The sequence below is a fragment of the Schistocerca piceifrons genome, chromosome 11 (genome assembly GCF_021461385.2).
Source record: "Schistocerca piceifrons isolate TAMUIC-IGC-003096 chromosome 11, iqSchPice1.1, whole genome shotgun sequence".
NCBI lineage: Eukaryota > Metazoa > Arthropoda > Insecta > Orthoptera > Acrididae > Schistocerca > Schistocerca piceifrons.
The window spans coordinates 130,592,035-130,619,919 of NC_060148.1; the positions used below are offsets into that span (position 1 = coordinate 130,592,035).

At 42.2% G+C, this 27,885-nt stretch overlaps 1 protein-coding gene across 5 annotated transcripts in view; it reads left to right on the plus strand.

Annotated features, from left to right (window-relative positions):
- LOC124720466 (zinc finger protein ZFP2-like) overlaps positions 1–26,148 on the plus strand; it is an 85,652-nt gene extending 59,504 nt beyond the window's left edge. For 2 of the 5 annotated variants that reach the window (XM_047245820.1, XM_047245821.1), the window contains exon 6: positions 24,059–26,147. In XM_047245820.1, coding sequence (XP_047101776.1) covers positions 24,059–25,535 — 1,477 coding nt within the window. In that variant the 3' untranslated portion in view covers positions 25,536–26,147. Of the gene's footprint in view, positions 1–24,058 lie in introns of all 5 variants that reach the window. The other 3 variants (XM_047245826.1, XM_047245827.1, XM_047245822.1) reach the window with 3 other exon arrangements.
- The last annotated feature ends 1,737 nt before the right edge of the window (positions 26,149–27,885 follow it).

Here is a 27,885-nt window from a genome sequence, read left to right on the forward strand (position 1 = left end):
CTTTTTGAAAGCAATAATAAGGTTTGTGTTATCCTGGGGCATCTGGTTTGAGATCCTTAAGGAAGTATGTCTCTCTGAAATAAAATATGTAAAATTGCACGTGGTGACCAAAGCAGAAATATCTGCAGAAATACCCGATTTTCCACAAAGACGTCACCAAATATAAATTTGCTGTTTGGCTTTTTTCTGGTGTTGGAATATCACTGCTTCTGCTGAATGTCTGATATGTTATTCCCTTAATTCCATGCAAAATCTTCTGCAGGAGCTGATACTCTTACTGAAACAGTTCTTGAAAAAAATATGTACATGTCGAAGCAGACTCCCTCAGGATATGTAAACAGCATAAGAAGTAGATTATTTTCGCCTAGCACAAAGCGCCAATAACAGAAACCTGTAATATCAGGAAGTATGATCCATTCATGTTGTTATTCTGGTTTCCACGATCATTGCGGGAACAGTCAGTTACAACAAGACCCTTGTAGTGAGACTGTTTCGTCCACTTGGTTATGGTGGTATCTATTTGTTTACATTGGAATGTAGGGGGTTTTATAAACTGTTACTTATAGCTGGATATGTTAAACTTGAACAAGATTCTAATTCAGAGCCCACACCTGCTAGTTTTGAATCATATGTTTCTACCACTGTCAATCCACACAATGTGTCATGGAGCTGAGCTATGGTTTTTTCCAATGTGTGTAGAGCTTTGGTGATCTAACTAAAGTAGATTACTGCACAGTGTGCCATAGAATCGGTAGATATGTGACTGCAATCTTTTCCAGCACTTAAGATCATGCTGTATTGAATAGCTGGCATTCATTACTCATGTAAGTCTGCTCCCATAGATGAGTGGACTCTCTGTTGTTAAATATATTAGCTGTACCAGGAAGGTCCCCTCCAGTGATTGTGTGTTCACCTGGTATCGTGGGTTGAGATCAAACATTCCTGTGGAACAAAGCTGAAATCTGCATTGACTCACCACGTAGTTAGCATTATTCATCCATGGATAACATAACATTGACATAACTAAATAGATAGTTTTCGAATACTACCACTGAGTAGAACCTCCCATTTCATATCATACTGACACTGATGTGCTTGCAGCCACTGGTATTCAGACAGTAGGTTTGGTTGTACAGTGTTACGTTGACATCAAGTGGCTGCTGCTGCTGCTGCTGCTGCTGCTGCAACCACGTCACCTCACCTATAAGGAAAGCACGCACTGTTAGTTAAGCTTATTTGCTTTTTTTCTCTGTTTATTGGCATCAGCTGCAGGGACTGTTGATACATGACTTGACATCCTTACCATTTGATGTTTTTCTCACAAACAAGTGAACTATCTATCAACTACTCGAAATATATTTTTATAATTACTACTACTACTACTACTACTACTACTACTACTGGTACTGCTATTGTTGTTATTATTATTATTATTATTATTATTATGTAGCTTCAGCTCCCATGTTTTGTGCACACCTGTGTATTTATCAGGCATGGCTGTACACTTTATTAACTGTGTGGTGCATAGAAGAGCTGATTGCATTACACCACCCTTTTTTGTGTGTGTGTTTCGAGAATAACTTGAAATAGTTAGCTACCCCAGTCAAATGGTAGCACTCATAACAGCAGCAGTGTATCAGAGTACTGTGAGCTGACACATTATCACAAGAACAATTTATTTTAAATTTTGTCAGTGTTTCTTCGTTTCAACTTCTATACATCTTGTGTGTCTGTGTATTTGTCATGCCAGCTTTATGGATAGAAACATTAATGCTGTGTCCAGGTTCAAGCTGAGTTGGTGACTCTTAGCTCACAGCTCCTGGCAGTGTTGTATTCAGTCACAGGACATCGAGCATGACCCATATGGTGCCCGATCAGTCTACTACTGTGGCCACATCAGTCACGGCACACAATGATGTTGACCTCTCACTTGTGGTTGTGTGGGGAGTCATTCCAGTGTGTGGCTGGCAGCAAAAGACTTTCCAAGGGGCCAATCAGAGAACTTCCCAAGTTCATCTGATGAACAGATTTCAAGTGATGTCTGTGGCTGATTAAGTCCATGAGCCAGATGAAGTCGCTTGCACTGTTTCAGAGGAAGCCTCTTGACCTGCAAGATCTGGGTATTCATGGAGGGTGGTATTACTCATATCTGGGAGATCCAATGTTAGGTGCATAATGGCACTTCTTTAGGATATGACTTCAAAGGAGAGGAAGGAATCCAGTGTTCATTGCTGTTTGTAGTTGTTTACCTTGGAGTGAAATTGAAGTAGATAGTTACTGTGAGTTAGTACAGGCAGAGGTTATACTTGACATCATCATCATCATCATCATCATCATTATTTAAGACTGATTATGCCTTTCAGCATTCAGTCTGGAGCATAGCCCCCCTTATACAGTTCCTCCATGATCCCCTATTCAGTGCTAACATTGGTGCCTCTTCTGATGTTAAACCTATTACTTCAAAGTCATTCTCAATCGAATCCAGGTACCTTCTCCTCGGTCTGCCCCGACTCCTCCTACCCTCTACTGCTGAATCCGTGAGTCTCTTCGGTAACCTTGCTTCTCCCATGCGTGTAACATGACCCCACCATCTAAGCCTGTTTGACCTGACTGCTACATCTATAGAGTTCATTCCCAGTTTTTCTTTGATTTCCTCATTGTGGGCACCCTCCTGCCATTGTTCCCATCTACTAGTACCTGCAATCATCCTAGCTACTTTCATATCTGTAACCTCAACCTTGTTGATAAGGTAACCTGAATCCACCCAGCTTTCGCTCCCATACAACAAAGTTGGTCGAAAGATTGAACGGTGCACAGATAACTTAGTCTTGGTACTGACTTCCTTCTTGCAGAAGAGAGTAGATCATAGCTGAGCGCTCACTGCATTAGCTTTGCTACACCTTGCTTCCAGTTCTTTCACTATGTTGCCATCCTGTGAGAATATGCATCCTAAGTACTTGAAACCGTCCACCTGTTCTAACTTTGTTCCTCCTATTTGGCACTCAATCCGTTTATATTTCTTTCCCACTGACATTACTTTCGTTTTGGAGATGCTAATCTTCATACCATAGTCCTTACATTTCTGATCTAGCTCTGAAATATTACTTTGCAAACTTTCAATCGAATCTGCCATCACAACTAAGTCATCCGCATATGCAAGACTGCTTATTTTGTGTTCACATATCTTAATCTCACCCAGCCAGTCTATTGTTTTCAACATATGATCCATAAATAATATGAACAACAGTGGAGACAGGTTGCAGCCTTGTCTTACTCCTGAAACTACTCTGAACCATGAACTCAATTTACTGTCAACTCTAACTGCTGCCTGACTATCCATGTAAAGACCTTTAATTGCTTGCAAAAGTTTGCCTCCTATTCCATAATCTTGTAGAACAGACAATAACTTCCTCCTAGGAAACCAGTCATATGCCTTTTCTAGATCTATAAAGCATAGATACAGTTCCCTGTTCCACTCATAACACTTCTCCGTTATTTGCCGTAAGCTAAAGATCTGGTCCTGACAACCTCTAAGAGGCCTAAACCCACACTGATTTTCATCCAATTGGTCCTCAACTAATACTCGCACTTTCCTTTCAACAATACCTGAGAAGATTTTACCCACAACGCTGATTAAAGAGATACCTCTGTAGTTGTTACAATGTTTTCTGTTTCCATGTTTAAAGATTGGTGTGATTACTGCTTTTGTCCAGTCTGATGGAACCTGTCCCAACTCCCAGGCCATTTCAATTATCCTGTGTAGCCATTTAAGACCTGACGTTCCACTGTATTTGATGAGTCCCGACTTAATTTCATCCACCCCAGCCGCTTTATTGCACTGCAATCTATTGACCATTTTTTCCACTTCCTCAAATGTGATCCTATTTCCATCATCATTCCTATCCCATTCTACCTCGAAATCTGAAACCTCACTGATCTCATTTTCACCTACATTGAGCAACTCTTCAAAATATTCCCTCCATCTGCCCAAGGCATCCACAGGATTCACCAGCAGTTTTCCTGACCTGTCCAAAATACTTGTCATTTCCTTCTTACCTCCATTTCAAAGACTGCTAAATACATTCCAGAATGGTTTTCCAGCAGCTTGACCCATAGTCTCCAACCTGTTTCCAAAGTCTTCCCACGATTTCTTCTTGGATGCTGCAATGATCTGTTTGGCTTTGTTTCTTTCTTCAACATAACTTTCTCTGTCTACCTGGGTTCTGGTATGTAGCCATTTTTGATAGGCCTTCTTTTTCCTTTTACAGGCTGCCTTGACTGTATCATTCCACCAAGCTGTTTGCTTCATCCTACTTTTGCACACTACTGTTCGAAGACATTCTTTAGCCACTTCTAGTACTGTGTCCCTGTACCTTGTCCATTCCTTTTCCAATGACTGTAATTGACTACATTCAACTAACTGGTACCTTTCTGAGATCGCTGTTATGTACTTGTGCCTGATTTCCTTATCCTGAAGTTTCTCCACTCTTATCCTCCTACATATGGACCTGACCTCCTGCACTTTCGGCCTCACAATCCCAATTTCACTGCAGATTAAATAATGATCAGTGTCATCAAAGAATCGCCTGAATACACTTGTGTCCCTCACAGCCTTCCTGAATTCCTGATCTGTTATTATATAGTCAATGACAGATCTGGTTCCCCTGCCTTCCCAAGTATACCGGTGAATGTTCTTATGTTTAAAAAAGGAGTTTGTGATTACTAAGCCCATACTGGCACAGAAATCCAAGAGTTGTTTCCCGTTCCTGTTGGTCTCGATATCCTCTCCAAATTTACCCATAACCTTTTCATACCCTTCTGTTCGATTTCCAATCCTGGCGTTAAAATCACCCATGAGCAGAACACTGTCCTTGTCCTTTACTCTAACTACTACATCACTGAGTGCCTCATAAAAACTATCCATCTTATCTTGATCTGTCCCTTCACAATGCGAATATACTGACACAATCCTAATTTTCTTGCTAGACACTGTCAAATCTATCCACATCAGTCGTTCATTTACATACCTTATTGCAACTACGCTGGGTTCCATTTCTTTCCTGATGTAAAGCCCTACACCCCATTGTGCTATTCCTGCTTTGACTCCTGACAGGTAGACCTTGTATTCTCCCACTTGCTCTTCTTTCTCACCCCTTACCCGAATGTCACTAACAGCTAAAACGTCCAGCCCCATCTTACTTGCAGCCTCTGCCAGCTCTACCTTCTTCCCAGAGTAGCCCCCATTGATATTAATAGCTCCCCATCTCATTACCATTTGTTTGCCAAGTCGTATCTTAGGAGTCCCTGGTTTGTCAGTTAGAGGTGGGACTCCGTCACCTCCAAAGGTCCGAGGCATTTTGCTCTGATTGTTGCCAGCATCATATTTAAAGTACCAGGGAAGCAGGTTGCTAGCCTTACTTGCCTCGAGTCCCATTGGGTTTTACCCCTAACGGCTGAGGGACTAACCGGTGGATTTGGTAGTCTTTGCTGTATGAGCACAAAGGTGACCACGACTCAGAATATGTCCGAGATGCCCAGCCTTATTCCAAAGTAACTGGTATCCCGACTGTCGGGACCAATTACTTGGCCACTCATACGTTGCCCGTGGTTCATGAACTCGGACATGACTACAGGAACCCACACCATGAACCACGTTATACTTGACAACCAGAATAAACTAATAATTGATTCATTTTGCCAATATTCTGACTTGTATGATACAGTTGCTGAATAGTTGAAAGAAAACTTGTCATTTCAAATAGGTACCCCATCCATACAATTATTGTTGGTGATGACTTCAATCTACTTTCGATATGTTGGTGAAAATACACGAATGCTGATGCTAGTCATAAAATGACATCAGAATAACTGAGATGGCAGTCAGGACGTTTTTGGAACAATTAGTTCAGGAACCCACTCACTGTGTAAATGGTGGCGAAAACACAGCCTGCTTTAGGTCTTTGTGATTTCCCTAAATCGCTCCAGGCAAATTCTGGGATGGTTCCTTTGAAAGGGCACAGCCGACTTACTTCCCTAATCCGATGAGACTGATGACCTCGCTGTTTGATCTCCTCCCCAAACAACCCAACCCAACAGAGCCTGACCGCCTAATATTCCTGACCAAACAGGGAACAATGTGGCAGATACAGGCATTAGTGACTACAAGGTTGTTGTAACAAGAACGAGTACTGAAACATCCAACTTGTCAAAAATAAACACAAGATATAAGTTCTTAAAAAAGCGGATAAAAATTCGCTTGACAACTTTATAAGAGACAGTCTCCACTCCTTCAGATCTGCCTTTGTAATCTTAGGCCAGATGTGATTTAAATTCAGAGAAATAATGTCGATTGTAACTGAGAGACATGAACCAAATAAATTAATAAGAGGTGGTACTGATCACCCAAGATACACAGAACGGGCTGCAAGACTTGCAGAAAAACGCATACCAAGTTTAAAAGAACGCTAAATCCCCAAGATTTGCAATGTTTTACAGAAGCTCGAAATTAAGCGCAAACTTGAGTGAAAGAGAGGGTTTTAATAGTTTCAAAAGCGAAACCGTCACGAAATCTGGCACGAAAGCGAAATAAATTCTAATTGGACGTAAAGTATACAAGTGACAAATTGCAGTCAATACCTTCACTGCATGATAACTATGGTGGTGTTATTGATGACAGTGCTACTGGAGTTATTATAGGTTTTCATAAATCCCTTCACAAAAAGACAAAGTAAATATTCCTGAATTCTTATCGAGAACAACTGCTTATATTAGTAACCTAGATCTGGATTCCCTCAGTGTATCGAAGCACCTTAATACACTTCAGAAATGCAAGGCCTCGGTCCAGAGTGTATACCAGTCAGGTTCTGTTCAGAGTATGCCGGTATAGTACTGCCATACTTAGCAGCCGTATACAATTGCTCAACTGTAGAAAGATCCGTTCCCAAAGACAGGAACCTTGCACAGATCACACCAGCACCCAAGAAAGAAAAAGAATAATGTGCTGAAATATAGACCCCTATCACTAACGTCAATTTTTAGCAGGATTTTGGAACATTCTATGGGTGAACATCATGCGTTACCTCTAGGAACACGATTTATTGATAAATAGCCAACATGGATTCAGGAAACATGATGCTTGTCAAACACGACTAGCTCTTTATTCTTATAAGAGTAAATAGTGATACGGACAGATGATACCATACGAATCCATTAATCTAAAAACTGTAAAGTCAACTAAACACGTAAGGATAACAGTTATGAATAACTTAAATTGTAACAGTCACATAGAAAATGCGCTGTGGAAAGCAAAGCAAAGACTACGATTTATTGGCAGAACACTTAGGTTATGTAACCCATCTACTGAAAAGACTGCTTACATTACGCTTGTCAACACAGTTCTGGAGTATTGCAGTGCGGTGTGGGTCATGGAAAAAGTTCAAAGAAGGGTAGCTCGTTTTGTATTTTCATGAAATAAGAGATTGTGCCACCATTAAAATGCACGAATTGCGGTGGCTGTCATAAAAAAAAGTGGTTTTTGCAGTGGCAAGCCTCCTCATGAAATTTCAGTCATTAATTGTGTCATCAGAATGTGAACATGTTTTGTTGAGCCTATCTGCATAGGGAGAAATGATCATTATAATAAAATGAAACATAACTTGCATGGGAAGATGTGTTCTTTTTCCGCACACACAGTTGGAGAGTGGAGCAGCAGAGAAGCAGACTGAAGGTTTCTCGATGAGCCTCGGCCAGGCTCGTAATTGACAGTTGCAGAGGAATTGTGTAGATGTAGGTGACTATTATTAATATAAGTATCATCATCGCCATATGTTTTCTATACTCGTTGGATTAGGATCTCCATGTGGTGTGGCTGACAATTGTCTCAGATCCAGAGGTGGCATGCCAACAGCTGCTTACATAATTTCCGACAACATTCTCACTAAATTTTCAAGAATGCCGCAGCAACAACAGCAAGTTCCAACCACCCATTACATCGTGCTGTGAACAAAAACTAAATTCAATATAGAAAATCGAATGCTTAGCACAAAGATGTAAGAATACCAGACAATTGATTTTGATTCTAAGTACTTAACATTCGATGCATTCATCAGTCTTCATCAGGATGCAATCACTGTGAAGGAGTGCTGTGCACAGATATTAAAAAAGAAATGAAAGAAAGAAAACCTACAACCTCTTGCTGACATAATAACAACAAACCCTAATGACAGATACAGGTAGACCAATATTTGAACATTCCTTTCATGGGCAGGCATTTTAAACAATTCCCTACATATGCAACACTTCATACATGTTAGTTGTAGCATCAAATGGGTGCAGAGGCAAAGGTGCATGGATGAGGGGTGTTTCATACAAATTGCTGGAGCACGGCAGAGAGTGCAAATGCTCGTGCCCTGTTTGTAGATGCTCATATGAGTGAAATATAACGTGCATATGAACTGTGGCTGAATGCAGATAGGAAGGCTGCTCAGAATGGAAGGTGCACCATGCATAATTAATAGTATTGCAGTGAGGGGGCAGAAGGATCTACCTACTTTTTGCAGCATTTTCCCTTCTTGCCCAATCCCCACCCCTCTTGCCCAATCCCCACCCCTCTTGCCCAATCCCCACCCCTCTTGCCCAATCCCCACCCCTCTTGCCCGATCCCCACCCCTCTTGCCCGATCCCCACCCCTCTTGCCCGATCCCCACCCCTCTTGCCCGATCCCCACCCCTCTTGCCCGATCCCCACCCCTCTTGCCCGATCCCCACCCCTCTTGCCCGATCCCCACCCCTCTTGCCCGATCCCCACCCCTCTTGCCCGATCCCCACCCCTCTTGCCCGATCCCCACCCCTCTTGCCCGATCCCCACCCCTCTTGCCCGATCCCCACCCCTCTTGCCCGATCCCCACCCCTCTTGCCCGATCCCCACCCCTCTTGCCCGATCCCCACCCCTCTTGCCCGATCCCCACCCCTCTTGCCCGATCCCCACCCCTCTTGCCCGATCCCCACCCCTCTTGCCCGATCCCCACCCCTCTTGCCCGATCCCCACCCCTCTTGCCCGATCCCCACCCCTCTTGCCCGATCCCCACCCCTCTTGCCCGATCCCCACCCCTCTTGCCCGATCCCCACCCCTCTTGCCCGATCCCCACCCCTCTTGCCCGATCCCCACCCCTCTTGCCCGATCCCCACCCCTCTTGCCCGATCCCCACCCCTCTTGCCCGATCCCCACCCCTCTTGCCCGATCCCCACCCCTCTTGCCCGATCCCCACCCCTCTTGCCCGATCCCCACCCCTCTTGCCCGATCCCCACCCCTCTTGCCCGATCCCCACCCCTCTTGCCCGATCCCCACCCCTCTTGCCCGATCCCCACCCCTCTTGCCCGATCCCCACCCCTCTTGCCCGATCCCCACCCCTCTTGCCCGATCCCCACCCCTCTTGCCCGATCCCCACCCCTCTTGCCCGATCCCCACCCCTCTTGCCCGATCCCCACCCCTCTTGCCCGACCCCCACCCCTCTTGCCCGACCCCCACCCCTCTTGCCCGACCCCCACCCCTCTTGCCCGACCCCCACCCCTCTTGCCCGACCCCCACCCCTCTTGCCCGACCCCCACCCCTCTTGCCCGACCCCCACCCCTCTTGCCCGACCCCCACCCCTCTTGCCCGACCCCCACCCCTCTTGCCCGACCCCCACCCCTCTTGCCCGACCCCCACCCCTCTTGCCCGACCCCCACCCCTCTTGCCCGACCCCCACCCCTCTTGCCCGACCCCCACCCCTCTTGCCCGACCCCCACCCCTCTTGCCCGACCCCCACCCCTCTTGCCCGACCCCCACCCCTCTTGCCCGACCCCCACCCCTCTTGCCCGACCCCCACCCCTCTTGCCCGACCCCCACCCCTCTTGCCCGACCCCCACCCCTCTTGCCCGACCCCCACCCCTCTGGCCCGACCCCCACCCCTCTGGCCCGACCCCCACCACTCTGGCCCGACCCCCACCACTCTGGCCCGACCCCCACCACTCTTACCTAATCCCCCCCCCCGCGCTTATCCAATCTCCCCCCTCTTACTTAATCCCCCCGCGCTTATCCAATCTGCCCACCTCTTGACCGGTTTCCCCCTGCCCCCTCTTGGCCAGTTTCCTCCTGCCCACCCCCCTCTCCCTGGGCCACAGCAGGAGTCTTGCATACAGCTTGGTGTCAGTTGTAATTTTGGTAATTAGTGGATAATGTTGTGCTACTAGAGGTCTTGAAAACATTTGTACAATGAAGAACTTTTTACATATTTTATCAGTTGTTCACCAAAGTCTATACCAGTATAAGAAGCAACCAGCATGGTGTATTAATACCATGATGGGTCACAGAAGTTGCTGTATAAGGCAGAGATTGCCATAAACATGGGGGCTTAGCCCAAACAATGGGAAAAGGTGCCAGCAAAAAACATAGATATATCTTATGATTGTCAAGTAGTGATAATTAAGACATTTGTTGCAAACCTGTTATGTACATAATTGTCATTTCTCCATGTGGAATCTTATTTCTGTAATCTCAGAATTCTGCCATGCCAGTGTTAACACCTGTTGGGTTTGGCTAGTAGTTCGATGGATGATAATCTGGTTCTGCCAATTGCTATTGGCATGTGGTGTCCAATTGAGGAGCAACTTGACATAGAGGGGTGGTTCTGGGCATGAAAACTGGCTACAGCTCAGAGAGTGCTAGATGCCCCACCATAACTGCATCCAGTTACACATATTGCCTGAAGGTGATGTGGCAGTTGGTTGGTAATGTTAGGCCTTTCAAGGCCAGTTCAGAGTATTCACAGAAGTCACATAAATCCCATCATCCCTAGAAATGACTTCATCCAGATATAATGTTGCAGAAACTAAATGTCAAATTAGATACTTGTGTTTTTTTTTTAATCAAAAGTAGACTAACTGTGTTACGAGCAGTGAAAATGGTGACTAGAGGGATAAGTGTAAACGGCACCCTGTCTACCCTTTCTTCACTTCCCTAAACCATATGCTTGCTGCACAGCGTAGTCGCCATTCGTTGGAAGACTTTGGCCCACCTGCCGAGCCGATTGCAGCAAACTATACAATCAGACCATGGTGTCCACCATATTAAATGACACTCATTTGAAAACTGTAATTCCCAAAACTGGCAAGAAGGACATTACAGTAAGGATAATAGACTCAGATAATGACTTACTTCAAACTATTTATTATAGCTCCAAAACTTTGCATCCAGAAAACGCTAAGAAATTGTGAAATGCAGCCTCTCCCTACTAATGTATTCTTCTGTGTTTTAGAAGATATAATACAGCTAAATATTTTATTACTGCTCATCTATTTAAGTTTAAGCCATTTCAGTTTTGGTTACCTGAATATCAAATCAGTTAGTCTTGATCTTAATAGAAACCAGAAAAGGTGGATCTTATGCTCCTCACAAATAACACCAACAAACAAACCAGCACAGGCAGTGTATGCCTGGTGGTTGTTGTGCCCCACATTTATAAATTTTACACAGTTAATCCAGTGTTTCATTATATCAGTTGCTTCCTCCAATAAATTCTGAACATTGTTCATTCTGACTGTGCAACTTCTGGAAACGTCCTTCCATTTCACTAGGGCGTACATGTTCTATTTTGGGTTGTATTGGCAGTGGTAAGGGACAGTCTCACAATCGCATGGTCCATTTCTGCTGCTGAGATATCAGTTTCTTTCTATTGTTTATAAGGATGCCAATGACACCTGACTTTATCCAATATCTCCACTTTGCTATAGCAACATTAAATTGAGTTACTTTCCTCTTCCTGCTACTGTGGAATTTCGCTCTTCCTTTTCTTGAACTGGGAACTCTCTCCATTATGCTTGAATGAAAACTGGCATTATCCATGATGATCACACAACTCTGTTTGAAAAGACAGTACAGGTAATAAGAAGTGTTTAAGTACATCACTGTTGATTTCTTCATGATTATCATTGGATTTACAGGACATAAATAATAACTTCTGGTAGAGCCATATGCAGATCATCCTGCATGACTTAGTAAGTGCGTTTCCTTTGCCAATTAGTACTTTCAACCCACCATTGCCGTTTGAATCATGTCAGATGTGGTTCATGGCATATTATTTATTGAGCCAGATCTGACCAAAATAAACAATAGGGCAACAGTGATATCCTTTCCTGATGCCATGAATTTTTCTCGGAGAACTATAACAGGATACTAAAGTATCAGATTTTCCAACAGACTGCATCTTTCATCAGTTCATTTTCCGTATGTGTATCCGAAAGATTTTGGAATTCTTCTTCTGAATTGGTGGCCCCCTGTGAAAGCAATCTTGCAATTTATAGCATTGTCTATATTTTGCCTTGTAGGATTCTTCCCATGGTCATATAATTCCGATATAGGACAACAAACAACAACTTTCTGGAAATTATGGAAATTAGTTAGTTCTTCATCCACTAATATTTTCCCATGAAGCTTGTTACTTGGTTTCTTGGACACATGTTTCCTTTGACCGTGCTTGGGCAAATATTCTTGGTACAGTTCATAGTCGAACACCAGATGCCTTTGCTTTTGAAGTCTGCAGTGCTGATAAGTTTTTCTCTCTTTTGGCATTGTTTTTAAGGTGATAATGAAATTCGTTAACCTTGTATATAACACCCTCTGCTGGCACTGTGTCCTGAAACGCAGTCATCTTAACTTGGAAAAAAAAATAGCAGTAATAACCAATGAAAATCCCTGCTCTCTTTGCAAACACATACTTCCATCCTGCATGCACAAGTGAATGTATCAAAAAAGCTGCAAAGCCATGCCAACAGCAGCATGAATTAAGCACAGCATTACCACATGACCTTGTCAACGATCAGTGTCTGTGTGTTAGTCATTGCTTCTTATGATGCTACTCTGAAAGCACCTTTGGTGGAAATGACAGTGTCGAAAGTGCGAGCTTAGAGCCACAGTCACAGTCCAAGCCACAATAGGCCAAAGGCTTCTCATTGTTACCCCAAAAAATGGAGAGGAGGCGAAGAGTATGAAAGCTGACATTCTGCAGGCAACACTTGTTGCTCCTTGATGTACAGAAGCACAAATTTTGTGCAAGCAAGCACTCTTGTTTCCTGTCACATGTCATATATTACAAGTTTTTTCAAGCCCAATGTATGTCTTAGTCAAGTGAAAGAGGGTGTAGGATCTTGTGCAAGGGTTTTACAAAGTATGGTCATATGTGAAGCAGGAAACAATATTGATAGGGATCAGGGCCACAGTGTTGAGTGCGACCTAGAAAATGCAGCATCTCCAGTGAACCATAGAAATGTGGGCTTAGTGGCTGCTTTCATGCAGTTAGGTTTGCCCCAATTGAAGAGCTTTGCCAGGAGTGTCAATATTTAGTTAAATCAGCTGCTTTGGGTGCCTACTTTGTCGGCCATGGGTTGTGTTCATGTTGATAATATTGATAGGTGGGACTTCACAAGGCATGGCCTGCATCTCAGTAGGAGAAGGAAGGGTAAATGGGTTGGGTGGTAGCAAAATCTTTGAGGGGGTCACAGGAACTCATGGGAGTACGTCCTCTCCAGGCTAAGAACGGTGTCCAATGATTCAGCGTTGAATGATACTAAGCTTAATGAGCTCTAGCATGCGGGTATTAAAGATGTTAAGATTCACAAGTGTCTCATAAAAGTACGGTGAAGAATGTTAGTGTATCACAAAATTCTCATAAAAGTACAGCAAAAAATTATGTTTTTGTCTTGCATCATAATATCAGGGAATTAAAAAACAAAGTAGATGAGCTTCTTGTTTGTTCAGCTATTAGGAAACTGAGGGTGAGATACATGTACTATGCCTGTGTGAACATCATATCGTCATAGATGTGACAAGGTATATATGTAGGTGGATATGAGCTTTCAGCACATGTAAGTAGAGACTTGGTGGAGAGGGGAGGAGTTGCCATACATGTTGAAATTTATCATGGTGTGAAAAATTTATAAACTAAAAACCTTTGTGTGGCGCAACATAAAAAGCATGTGCCAGTGAGTGTAAACTAAATTATGGTACTTTTGTAATTCTAATGGTGTATAGGTCCCCTTTGGGCAATTTCAGTTATTTCTGAAAAACTTGGATAATTTGTTGTGCTGTCTGTCAGACAGAAGGAAGCAAATTATCGTTTGTGGGATTTCAGTGGAGATTTTCTGAAGGAGTCCGATAGAAAGAACGACTTTCAAGTGTTATGTGGTTCCTTCAATTGGACATCAAATATTTTCCTACTCGTGTAGGATAGGAAAGCAGTACGCTGGTAGTTTTGTTATAGACCCAAGATAAATTTAATCAAATAAAAACTTTTCCTGTTAAGAATGGCCTTTTTGGTAACGATGCCCAGCTATTTACAGTATAGCTCCACACAGTTACACAAACAGTCCTCCAAAACAGCACACTGAATTAACGATTTAACAATTGCAAATGTTAGGGAAGCTTGCAACGAAGTGGGATGAGGTGTATGGGAAAGCTGATGTTAATTTAAAATTGAACCTGTTTCATGATACCTTTATGAATATATGTGAAAGCAGTTTCCCTAAGAAAACAGAAACATAATTGTTAGAAATCATCTATAATGCTGTGGCTTACTAAAGAGATAAAAATACATTGTAAACAGAAAAGGGGAATGAACACTGAAGAGCCAAAGAGACTGTACATGCATGCATATTCAAATACAGAGATATTTAAGCAGGCAGAACAATTCACTGCAGTCGGCAGCTCCTATATACGTGCGTAAGTCAATTATTATCTGCAGTGTAGTTATTTATTTTGGTAGTACTGTCGTTGATGATGCATGCTTTGATTATTTGATGTTATATAGTTGAACATTTTAAGCTTCTAGGTTAGTTTCATTATTGCTGCCATGCTGTTAATCATGGCTACTCCGCTGTCTATTTGAACCAGAGAAGAGCAACGTTCAGTGATCAGTTTCTTGTGGTTGGGAGGCGTATCAGGAGCTGAAATTCATCGAAGACTTAAGATACAGTACGGGAACAGCCACAATGGAGTGTCTACGAATGGATTGAAAAATTCCGAAATGGTCGCACAAGTGTTAATTGTGATGAAGGAACTGGACGACCGTTTACCGCCACAAATGAAAAAAACCATTGAGCGTTCACGTGAGATTATTTTCTTAGACGATTAATTATTGATGAAGATACATCGTCTGCAAATTAGTCACAGTTCTGCTTACGAAGTCATCCAGAGTAGACTTGGGTTTCATAAAGTTTGTGCAAGATGAGTCCCAAAACAACTCACAAAGTTGCATAAACAAACATGCTTGGACATGCAAAAACCATTTGGATCGTTATGGTAACAAAGGGGACAATTTCTTAGACAGGATAATTACTGATGACGAAGCATGGATTCATCATTACGAGACGGGGAGTAAATGGCAGAGTATGGAATGGAAACATCGAAATTCGCCATGCAAGAAAAAGTTCAAGACCCATCCATCTGCAGGAAAACGGATGTTTACGGTTTTTTGGGATGCACAAGGTCCAGTACTGGAGCATTATGGGGAAAGGGGCACAACAGTAAACAGTTTGTTACAGTGAGATGCTTACTGCCAGGCTAAAGCTTGCAATTCGAAGGAAATACCGAGGATTGCTGTCAATAGGTCTTGTGTTGTTGCACGACACTGCCCATTCACATACTGCTGCCCACACTGCTGAAACATTGCAGAAACTCAAATTTGAAGTACTGGATCATCCTCCATATAGTCCCGATCCGGCCCCTTTATCACTTGATTGGTCCACTCAAACCATGCGTTACGGGGCCGTTGATTTGCCTCTAATGAAGCAGTGAAAGAAGCAGTGCATTTTTGGCTCGCAGTTCAACTGAGAACCTTGTTTTATGAGGGCATCAGGAAGCTTGTACAACGCTGGACCAAGTGTGTTGAAACGCAAGGAGACGGTCAAAAAATGTTCTTCTAAGTGTCTAGGACGGTTGTTAGATTGGTTACTGCTGTTGGAATAGCAAGTTATCAAGATTTAAGTGAGTTTGAATGTAGCACTGTAGTTGTTGTGCAAACGATGGGACACAGCATCTCTGAGGTAGCGATGAAGTGGGGATTTTCCTGTATGACCATATCAAAAGTGTACTGTAAATATCAGGAATCAGGTAAATATCAAATCTCCAACATTGATATGGCTGGGAAAAGATCCTGCAAGGACAGCACCAACCACGACTGAATAGATTCGTTCAACATGACAGAAGTGTAACCCTTCAACAAATTTCTGCAGATTTCAGAGGTGGGCCATCAGCAAATGTCAGTGTGTGAACCAATCAACGAAACATCAATATGACCCATTTGTGCCCCCATTATGACTGCGTGACACAAAGCTTTATGCCTCGCCAGGACATGTCAACACCAACATTGTACTCTTGATGACAGTAAACGTGTTCCCTGGTCGGACAAGTCTTGCTTCAAATTGTATCAAGTAGATGGATATGTATGGGTGTGGAGACAACCTCATGAATTCATGGACCCTGCGTCTCAGCAGGGGACTGCTGAAGCTGGTGTAGGCTCTGTAATGGCGTGGGGTGTGTATAGTTTGTCATATGGGACCACTGAGATGTCGAGATAAAACTGACAGGTAACATGTTAGCATCCTGTCTGATCACATGCATCCATTCACCATGTCCATTGTGCATTTAGACGGACTTGAGCAATTCCAGCTGGGCAATGTGTCACCCCACATGTCCAGAACTGCCACAGGGTGGGGTGACTTAAAACACATTCTCTGACCAACAAACTCCTCAGACATGAACATTATTGAGAACATATGGGATGCCTTAGAACGTGCTGTTGAAAAGGGATCTCCACCTCCTTGTAATCTTATGGATTTATGGACAGCCCTACAGTATTCGTGGTGTCAGTTCTTCCAGCACTACATCAGATATTAGTTCAGGCCACGCCACGCCACGTCGTTTTGGAGCACTTCTGAATGCTTGCAGGGAATCTACATGATGTTAGGCAAGTGTACCAGTTTGTTTGGTTTTTCAGCTCATCTTATAGCTAGGAGTAATGATCCAGAGACAAACATTACAAAAACCGTTTCATTCTATTAAGAAAAGTTATTAAATAGTCCAGAAGGATGTGCATTATGTCTGCGATTAACTGTGATACCAAAATTAAAAAAGTTTAGATTAATTTTAAGAGAAACGTGAACAGTGAAACCACAGGAGGCCTTTATTTCTATCAGACTCAATGAAAAAATTGTTAACAAAAGTCAGAAGGTAACAATATTTTGTTTAATGACTTTTTAAATGTTGTAGAGAAAATAGGATCCAGGCTCTATATGGAAGAGCCAATACCTATGCAATTTGATAAAGTAGAAATTCAACCCACCTTTCTTACTGAAATTGATATGGTAATAAATCCACTCAAAAGTAAAAGCTGCCATGGATTTGATGACATTTCCAACAAAGTACTAAAAGCTGTTTCTGACATATAAGTAGCATTCCCAGTCATATGTATTAGCTCACTGAAACAGGACATTTTTCCAGATATACTGAAATGTTATTTTTAAACCATTCTGTAAAAACGGGGATAGGTCTGATGCTAATGACTACTGCTCAGCATCCTATTCTGACAGCATTTTGCAAAATTCTGGAGAAAGTAACGTATTAAAGATTAATTTCACATATTTGTGAAAATTAAGTATTAACAAAAGACTGTGATTTTCAGAAAGGCTTTTCAACAGAAAAGGCTATATATGCCCTCATTGATCAGGCATTAAAAGAACATCACCCACTGGGATTTCTTGTGATCTCTCAAAGGCTTTTGACTTTGTGAATCATGAAATAACTTACATGCACTCCAGTATTGTGATACGAGTAGGACAGTGCACAAATGGCTTCGTTAATATTTAACTGAAAGAATACAGAACGTTGAAATTAACAGTACAGTAGTCTGCAAAAATCAGCCATCTTCTAACTGAAGAGGTGTCCCATAGGCTTCATTCTTGGGTCATTCATTGTTCTTCAAATATATTAATGACTTCCCACTTTAAATTAATGAAGATACAAAGTAGTTCTTTTTGCCGATGATGCTAGTGTAGTAATAATGCACTGAATAAACAATTTTCTCAGGAAATTATAAATGTCTCTCAGGAGACTATTATATCGTTTTCTGCAAATGGACTCACTAAATTTCGAGAAAACACAGCATATAAAATTCTGTATGGCAAATGGCATAACACCATTGATCAGTATAGACTTTGAACAAAAGACTGTTGATAAGGCAGGATATTCAAAATTTCTGGGTGTGTGTGCATTGATGAGGAATTGAACTGGAAGAAACTCATTGATGATCTGATGAAACATTTGAGTTTAGCTACTAATGCTATTTGGGTTATTGCAGATGTTGGTGATAAACCAATCAGTAAATTAGCCAACTATGCCTATTCATTGCTTTAATATGGCTTCATATTTTGGGGTAATACATCATTAAGGGAGAATGTATTCATTGCACAACATTGTGTCATGAGAATAATAGTTTGAGCCCACCTAAGATTACCTCATAGACGTTTGTTTAAGGAACTATGGATATTCACAGTACCGTCAAACTACATATATTCACTTACGAAATTGGTTGTTAATCATGGATCCCAATTCAAAAATAATATCCAAGTGCCTTTTACAACACTAGAGGAAAGCATGATCTTCGCTAGTCTGAGCTAAATCTGACTGGCACAGAAAGAGGTGACTTATGCCACCACAGAAGTCTTTGTTCATTTATTAAATAGCATTTAAAGTCTGACAGATAGCCAACCAGCATTTAAAAACGAATTAAAAGATTTGAACTGTTCTCGGGTATCCGACCGGGTAGCATCGTAATTTTCGACAATATTTCGGCAGACATACACACTGCCATCTTCAGGTTGTTACTGACGAATGCTGTGCTGTTCTTCTCGCCGCCCTATATACACTCCTGGAAATGGAAAAAAGAACACATTGACACCGGTGTGTCAGACCCACCATACTTGCTCCGGACACTGCGAGAGGGCTGTACAAGCAATGATCACACGCACGGCACAGCGGACACACCAGGAACCGCGGTGTTGGCCGTCGAATGGCGCTAGCTGCGCAGCATTTGTGCACCGCCGCCGTCAGTGTCAGCCAGTTTGCCGTGGCATACGGAGCTCCATCGCAGTCTTTAACACTGGTAGCATGCCGTGACAGCGTGGACGTGAACCGTATGTGCAGTTGACGGACTTTGAGCGAGGGCGTATAGTGGGCATGCGGGAGGCCGGGTGGACGTACCGCCGAATTGCTCAACACGTGGGGTGTGAGGTCTCCACAGTACATCGATGTTGTCGCCAGTGGTCGGCGGAAGGTGCACGTGCCCGTCGACCTGGGACCGGACCGCAGCGACGCACGGATGCACGCCAAGACCGTAGGATCCTACGCAGTGCCGTAGGGGACTGCACCGTCACTTCCCAGCAAATTAGGGACACTGTTGCTCTTGGGGTATCGGCGAGGACCATTCGCAACCGTCTCCATGAAGCTGGGCTACGGTCCCGCACACCGTTAGGCCGTCTTCCGCTCACGCCCCAACATCATGCAGCCCGCCTCCAGTGGTGTCGCGACAGGCGTGAATGGAGGGACGAATGGAGACGTGTCCTCTTCAGCGATGAGAGTCGCTTCTGCCTTGGTTCCAATGATGGTCGTATGCGTGTTTGGCGCCGTGCAGGTGAGCGCCACAATCAGGACTGCCTACGACCGAGGCACACAGGGCCAACACCCAGCATCATGGTGTGGGGAGCAATCTCCTACACTGGCCGTACACCACTGGTGATCGTCGAGGGGACACTGAATAGTGCACGGTACATCCAAACCGTCATCGAACCCATCGTTCTACCATTCCTAGACCGGCAAGGGAACTTGCTGTTCCAAAAGGACAATGCACGTCCGCATGTATCCCGTGCCACCCAACGTGCTCTAGAAGGTGTAAGTCATCTACCCTGGCCAGCAAGATCTCCGGATCTGTCCCCCATTGAGCATGTTTGGGACTGGATGAAGCGTCGTCTCACGCGGTCTGCACGTCCAGCACGAACGCTGGTCCAACTGAGGTGCCAGGTGGAAATGCCATGGCAAGCCGTTCCACAGGACTACATCCAGCATCTCTACGATCGTCTCCATGGGAGAATAGCAGCCTGCATTGCTGCGAAAGGTGGATATACACTGTACTAGTGCCGACATTGTGCATGCTCTGTTCCCTGTGTCTATGTGCCTGTGGTTCTGTCAGTGTGATCATGTGATGTATCTGACCCCAGGAATGTGTCAATAAAGTTTCCCCTTCCTGGGACAATGAATTCACGGTGTTCTTATTTCAATTTCCAGGAGTGTATATATTAGCTGTTACTCCCTCCACCGTTCCTCTCCTGGTGTCTTTGGTGCGGCTGGCGCGGTGGCTACTGGAGGTGGTGGGGGAAGCGGCGCCTGGGTCTGAACTAGGGGCTGCAGTCTCCCTGCTGCCACCGGCAGGGGTGGTCCTCTTTCTCTCCAGGCTGAGTGCAGTGTTCCAAGCCTGACTAAGTTGAAGGCCGCTGTCTTTATTAGTTAGATCGTCCTGTAGTCGGATTTCGATGGCGTCTTTAGTAACAAAGTCCCAGAAGTAGGAGGATTGACAGAGTATTTTTGTTTCATCATAGTCCATAGTATGGCCACTTTCTACACAATGGTCAGCCACGGCTGATGTGGGGGCCTGGCGTAATCCGGTATTGCGCTTGTGTTCACGGCATACCTCTTCTACAGTGCAGACTGTCTCCCCAATGTATGATTATCTGCACTGACAGGAAATTTGGTTTTCGAAGGCCTTGGTCATCTTTCACTGAACCCAGTAGAGTCAACGTTCTTGCAGGTGGTCGTAATATATATTTCACATTGTGTTTCCCCAGGATTTTACCGATTTCTCTTGAGGTGTTTCCGACAAACGGAATGCACGCCAATGATTTGTGTTCTTCTGTTTCTTCTTCTTGTTCTCTTGGCGCAGACAAGCGCTTTTGGTTGTACCATTTTTCCGAAATGTTGTCTCGAGGTGCTGCAGTTCTGCTGGAAGGCTCTCCTGATCGCGGATCAATCGTGCCTTGTGAACAAGTGTGCGCAAAATGCCTTCATGCTGGGAGTTGTGTTTGAAACTGAAGGCATTTAGGTACAAATCAGTGTGTGTAGGTTTTGTGTACACACTGTGTCCCAGCTTGCTGTCAGGTTTCCGTTTCACCAGGACATCAAGAAACGGTAGGGCACCATACTGCTCCACCTCCATCGTGAACTGTATGTTGGGGTGCAGCGAGTAGAGGTGTTTGAGAAATTCATTTAAGCTGTCCCGTCCATGTGGCCAAGGATGGGACACCTATGCATCCAACTGTCAGCAACATAGGAACAGCATAAGTGATTGATAATGATCTAGATTACAGTCATATTCATGAAGATTATGTGATAGAAACTGGTGGTGATACAAATTCAGAACCCAAACTGGATGATAATGACGACGATGACAACAGAGAACATAGTCATATCACCATGATTCCAGGTTTTATGGTCAGGGAAACTCTTTGAAATGGAGAAATGTACGGCTACCAACCAATGTTGGTAGAAGACAGTATAACGTTGCTCATGTGAATTCCTGGCCTGTGAATTAGTGGTAAAGTATTGGGTAGGACTCCAGAAGTTCAACAAGTAAACAGGTGTACTTTCGGCTAAATATATTTTAGATGAGATTTAACAATGATCAAACAAAATTTTAATGATATAAAAACATGTTTAAAAGAATAGATCTTTTGAACATGATATTGATGTTTCTGATATAAAAGCTTTTAGAGGCTTCTTGTATTCACAGCAGTCTCCAAATCTAGTATCAAATACATTGATGATCCATTCTTAGGTGGAATTAGATGTAATATTTTTCACAGTACTGTAAGAAACTGTTTTTGTTCAAAACTGCAGCTCCTTAGTTTGCGAATCGAGAGAAGGAAAGAAAGAAAAAAGGATAGAAAGGAATGAAATAAAGCCAACTGCCAAAGTGTCAAACTTTTTGACAGATGTACTGTAAACCATCAACAATGTTACTCTTCAGGCTGTACTACATGTGTTGATAAAATGGTTGTGCATTTCCATGATCACTGTATGATTAGTTTATGGGTGTACCTGCCAAGAAAGCTGCTGAAGTGTGGGGTAAAAATTTAGTGTATTACAGACACCAGGATCCAGTACTTACATGTCTACTTTCTGACCTGTAAAAAATTGGCAATTAAGATCAAAATTTACTTATCCTTCAGGTTTTTTCAGAAATTCTGTTTCTTATTTTTGGTTGTTTAAGAAAGAATGGCACTGCGTAACAATGATAATAAAAAGTTTTATTTCTCGAATCGTAAGAAGCGTAGGGAAGTACTTATTTGGAACCTTATTTGCATTTGTTCCTTTTTAATATTTAGTTGCTTCGTTACCATGTGTAAGAAAATACATTTTGTAACTAGTTGAATGGAAACAATCCAAAAATTTAAGACAATATTTAGTGATTCTTTTGTTAACTTCTGGAATCTGCTAAACACAATGATGCCAATTAAGTTAATAATCGTATGATACCAGTTAATTTTTGAAAAAAGCACTCGAAATTTGCTACATACCATGCCAAACAAAATTATATATATCCAAGATCATGCAGGAAGTCAGAAGCTACAATCAGAATAAATGGAAAAACACTGGAACATACATGGCCTCACAAGTTAATTCTGTGCTGCAGCCCAGACTCGAACTTGGGTCTTCTTACTTGCTAGCCAGAAATGCTAACTGTTACACCACCACAGCAGTATGGTTAACATTGCTGCATGAACTACTCAAGTTAAGTGCCCTCCCCAACACAAACACCAAATCATATTTTTCTCTTACACTGTCACTATTGCCAGGTAGATAATGAAGAGACTCGAATATCTCAGGGAAAAATGTAATTATAAGATGTACATATGTTCCAAAATGGCTATCTGTAAGATTTGTTAACCACTGCATCACCACTGTTTTGACTTCATCATCGTCTTGAAGATGCTGACCACCTAGGTGTTTCTTCAAGTGCAGAAACAATGGTGGTCACTGCGCGCAAGATTGAGGCTGTACATAGGATGATCTAGAGTTTCCCATCAAAAAGATGTGATGAGATCCTTGGTTTGATTCGCCACATGCGGACGGGCATTGTCTTGCAGCAAAACGATGCCCTTGCTCAACTTCTATGGACTGTTGCTTTGATTCTGGTGTGATGTAGGCCACCTATGTTTCATCGCCTGTAACAATTTGCATGAAGAAATCATCACCGTTGTTGTGGTACTGCTCAAGGAAAGTCAATACACTGTCTAAACGTTTGGTTTTGTGCACTCATGATTATCAGAGGCATCTCAAACACTTAGTACAGAATGTAAACAATGAATAATCAGACTGTAATGACGTCAGTGCGTAGTTAAGGTACAGGCTTTGATGTAAAAATAAAATTATTGAAATATCTTAGCACATCTTTTTTAATTTCAAAACGGTACTTACTTAAAACACACCTCATACCCAGTAAAAATAATGGAGCTTGCACTACTTCTTGACCCACTAGGAGTCAAACGGCAAAAATTGTTTTATTTGTAGAAATAAATTAACGGTTGGTGGTTGTACTAATTTCTTTCCAAAGGTGTTTCCAAAACAAAGGTACATGCAGAGCTATTACAATGGAAGAGGAACACTAAAAGAATTGTACCAATTGAAAGTTAAATCTTTTAATTCTTATGTGAAAATTCCAAATTAAAACATCAATGACTCAGCTTGATTATTATTGACTTTCCTCTTGTTATTTTCTTTTTAAACCACCTTTACTTCATCAGTTCTTTCTTTCTGGTAGAATATTATAATTTTAAATCGCTAACATTTACTGAATATGTAATTTTGTATGCACCTATGTCTGTTACTTGTGGTCTATAGTGCTGGATGTCTGGACGCTGAAATATATAGTTCCTGTGCCTTTTACATATCAATATTTAACATTCTCCTCCTCACTCCTCAGATTGATTCAAAGTACTGGTGGGAGCTGTGGCATTTCGTTTGAAGAAACTGTTCATCATGGACTGGTCAAGAATGAGCTGGTGAGAGGCGGAGAGAAGACAGAACACGAGTGTGGTAGTCATACACAAGAATTAACTATGGACGATGATAGCTCACTTAGCACCACATATGAATGTAGTATGAGGCAAAAGGAATTCAATGTATTTAGTTGTAATTTCTGCCTACAGAGCTTTCCTTCAAAATACAGACTCATAATGCATGTGTTCATGCACATTGATGGCGTGCAACCTCCTATGTATGTTTGCAAATGTTGTGGTGAGGTATTTCAGAGTAATGTTAACTTGAAAAAACATTTGAGAATGGGAGAGAATTGTCGATTACTAACTGCTGGCAATCATGAGAGTGGCTGTAGTGGTGAACACTCAAACAGTGTCCTCTTAGGTAGTGAACCAGAAGATTCTCCCACAGAACACACTGAGCAATCTTCACATAAGGAATCTTTGAAGGCTACAAAAACGTTCTTAAATGACACATTTAACGCGCGCATGACATATGATTCGGTGAAACCGAGTGGTCATAGAACTTTATCTGCAGCTGGTGCCCACACTTTTCTACTTGCCGCAAATAGACCCCATGAATGTAATATTTGTGGCAAATCGTTTGCTGTGCGAGGTAATCTCAAGAATCATAAATTAATTCACACAGCAGAGAAACCTTACAAATGTGATATTTGTGGCATTTCTTTTGCAAGGACAGGTTACCTCAAGCGACATATTTTGTTACACACTGGGGAGAGACCCCATGAATGTACAATTTGTGGCAAATCATTTGCTAGGTCATGTCTTCTCAAGCGACACACTATGTTACACACTGGGGAGAGACCCCATGAATGTTCAATTTGTGGCAAATCATTTTCTAGGTCATGTCTTCTCAAGCGACACACTATGTTACACACTGGGGAGAGACCCCATGAATGTTCTATTTGTGGCAAATTTTTTGCTAGTTCACATTATCTCCAGAAACATTCACTAATTCACACTGGAAAGAAACATTACAAATGTAATATTTGTGGCAAATCGTTTTCTGCGGTGGGTAAGGTCAAGAGACACGCATTAATTCACACTGGAGAGAAACGATACAAATGCGATATTTGTGGCAAGTTTTTTGCTAGGTCAGGTTATCTTAAGCAACACACATTCATACACACTGGGAAGAGACCTCTTAAATGTAATATTTGTGGCAAATCTTTTGCTTGGTCAATTTGTCTCAAGAGACATGCATTAATTCACACTGGAAAGAAATCTTACAGGTGTAATATTTGTGGGAAATTTTTCGCTATTTCAAGTTATCTCCAGAAACATCTGTTCATTCACACAGGACAGAAACGTCACAAATGTAATACTTGTGGCAAATCGTTTGCTGAGTTGGGAAAGCTCAAGAGACATGCATTACTTCACATCAGAAAGAAGCCACAATGAAGTATAACCTCAAGCTGATAGTTTTCTCTGGTTGGTGTCCTGAATGCCTATAGAATAAAGGATATTGCAGACACACATTAAATTTGTGATGCCTGTAAAATAACATTAAAATGTGCTAGAACTGTGAAAGTTATGCAACAATGTCTACTATACAGGGGTCACAGATAGTGTGACAATATAAAAATCCTTAACATGAAATGTGATGAATTTGGAGTACCAAACTGTAGACAGAAATGCCATTTATGCTGCTGTTTTTCCTATTGGATAAATCCTTAAGCTATGTCAGTAATTATAAGCACCACTTAGTATTCACTGTAACCCAAAGGAATTGTGATGCATTTCCTTGTTGATCGAAATATAGTTATTATATGACAGATGCAGCTCTACATTATATGTTCAGTGTCAGCAAAATATATTCACAGCACATCCTTCATTCAGTATAGTAAACTAAACTGGAGATTATTGGGGATGATGACCCGACAGCTTGGTCCCTTCACTCCCCAAACCAGCCAACCAGAAATGATTATGGGAATTATGTTATTCAGATATGCTTTGTCAAGAGATGTGCATTGTATGCAATTAATAGTTTGTACCAACTATGTTATTTAAATACTAATTCTCCATTAATAAATATTTTATAATGACATATAAATGCATGTAAGCTAAAATATTATGATCACTTGCTTAATAGCTTGTTGGTCCACCTTTGGAATAAATAACATCGAAAATTTTGCATTGCATAGACTTCATCTGAGTGCACATCTTCCATGAAGGAAAATAGGGAGTTGCAATAACAGTCATCTACTCTACAGCTGTTATGATGCATTTGATTACTAACATGTGTCCCATGGGGGGCCAAGTGAATTACTCTTATGTGCTGCCATGTAATAGCATATCTGGATGTGACTGTTTCCTGTGTAACAGGAAATGTCACTCATCCTGGCAGGTGACATTTACCTTGACCTACATTCCAGTGTTAATGATCCCTTGCCAACTGCAATTGTGATTTAAAATTTTTTATTGAAACACACACTGGCCATATGTTGTGGCACCTCATGTTGTTGAACAATGTGCTCTGCATGGTGTGTTGCAAAATGTGTGTGCGTACACCACCATTGCTTTTTGTCATTATATATGCTACTTATTGCCACCTTTCCATCTTTACAGAGGAAGCAAGCCAGTGATCTCCATGTTTTGTGATGAGATATTGATGTTCTACACCTTTTCATCAGGTTGTGGATTTATGAGCTTTCAGCAAGTTTTTGCAGATGTTCACAGCGGTAGCATACAACCACCCCAGAACAGTTTGATCTTTGTTAAAGTCACTTAGGTCATTAGATTTACATGTTTGTTACTCATATCACTGCTAGAATAATTCCGTGTTGCTCTCTGATCTGCTTATATACTCATTCTCTCCTTACTGTGACATGTGCCTGCAACATATGGCATTCAGTCTCCTGGTGGACAGTCTTCATAAACTTCCTGCTCATCAGTGCATAGTCACACAAATGAGTCAGTAAGTAAAGTGTGTAGTCTAACAAGTTCGTCATGCTTGGTTTCCCATCACACCAATGCACAATAGCTATATTTTTTGTGAAATTATTTTTAGGTTTCGCAAAGCTCTGTCCATGATTCAGATATAAGGTTGATAGGTGTTATGCACCAAAGCTCTTAATTATTTATTCAGCATTTAGCACTACAGTAAGTTTGATTCCATGTATTGGAATACACAAGAACACCACTTGGGAAAGCTCAGAATGTGTTTACTAGTTACACGAATTTAATTCAATTGCTTCTGTGAAGTGTTGCATCTTAACATTCTCACTGTGGAAATGGTATGCATGTGAACAAGGCATGGGCTGCTGACAATATACAACAGTAAATGGTGCAGAACCAACCTCTGCCTAGCCATGGCTCTACAGTGAAACACAGTACAGCTATATAAAGAGTGAACCTTTGAAAAATTAGAATTCTGAGTAAAATAAAGCTTTTCACTTAGTCAGTCCACCACACACACTTAATTCCCCCTCTGTAGCAGCAGGTTACTGACTGAAAATTTCAAACATATTTGGTGAATGATTGAAAATACTCCTTCGGATAACTGGCATTTGCTAAGAGATGCTTTGTTCTAATAGCAGTAACAGAAAAATTGCTGAACATAGTAAAACAGTGGACAATGATACAAAGCTTGAAAGAATTTTGGCATTATTAAAAGTAGCCCAGTAAATTAGATTTCGAATTAGCCGATTTTGGTTCTTGTAGAAAAAAAGTGGCCAACTGAAATGATACAGTGGTGTGGTGGTGCAGTGACAGAAGTTGTACTAACAGTGTATTGAGGCAGCAGGGACAG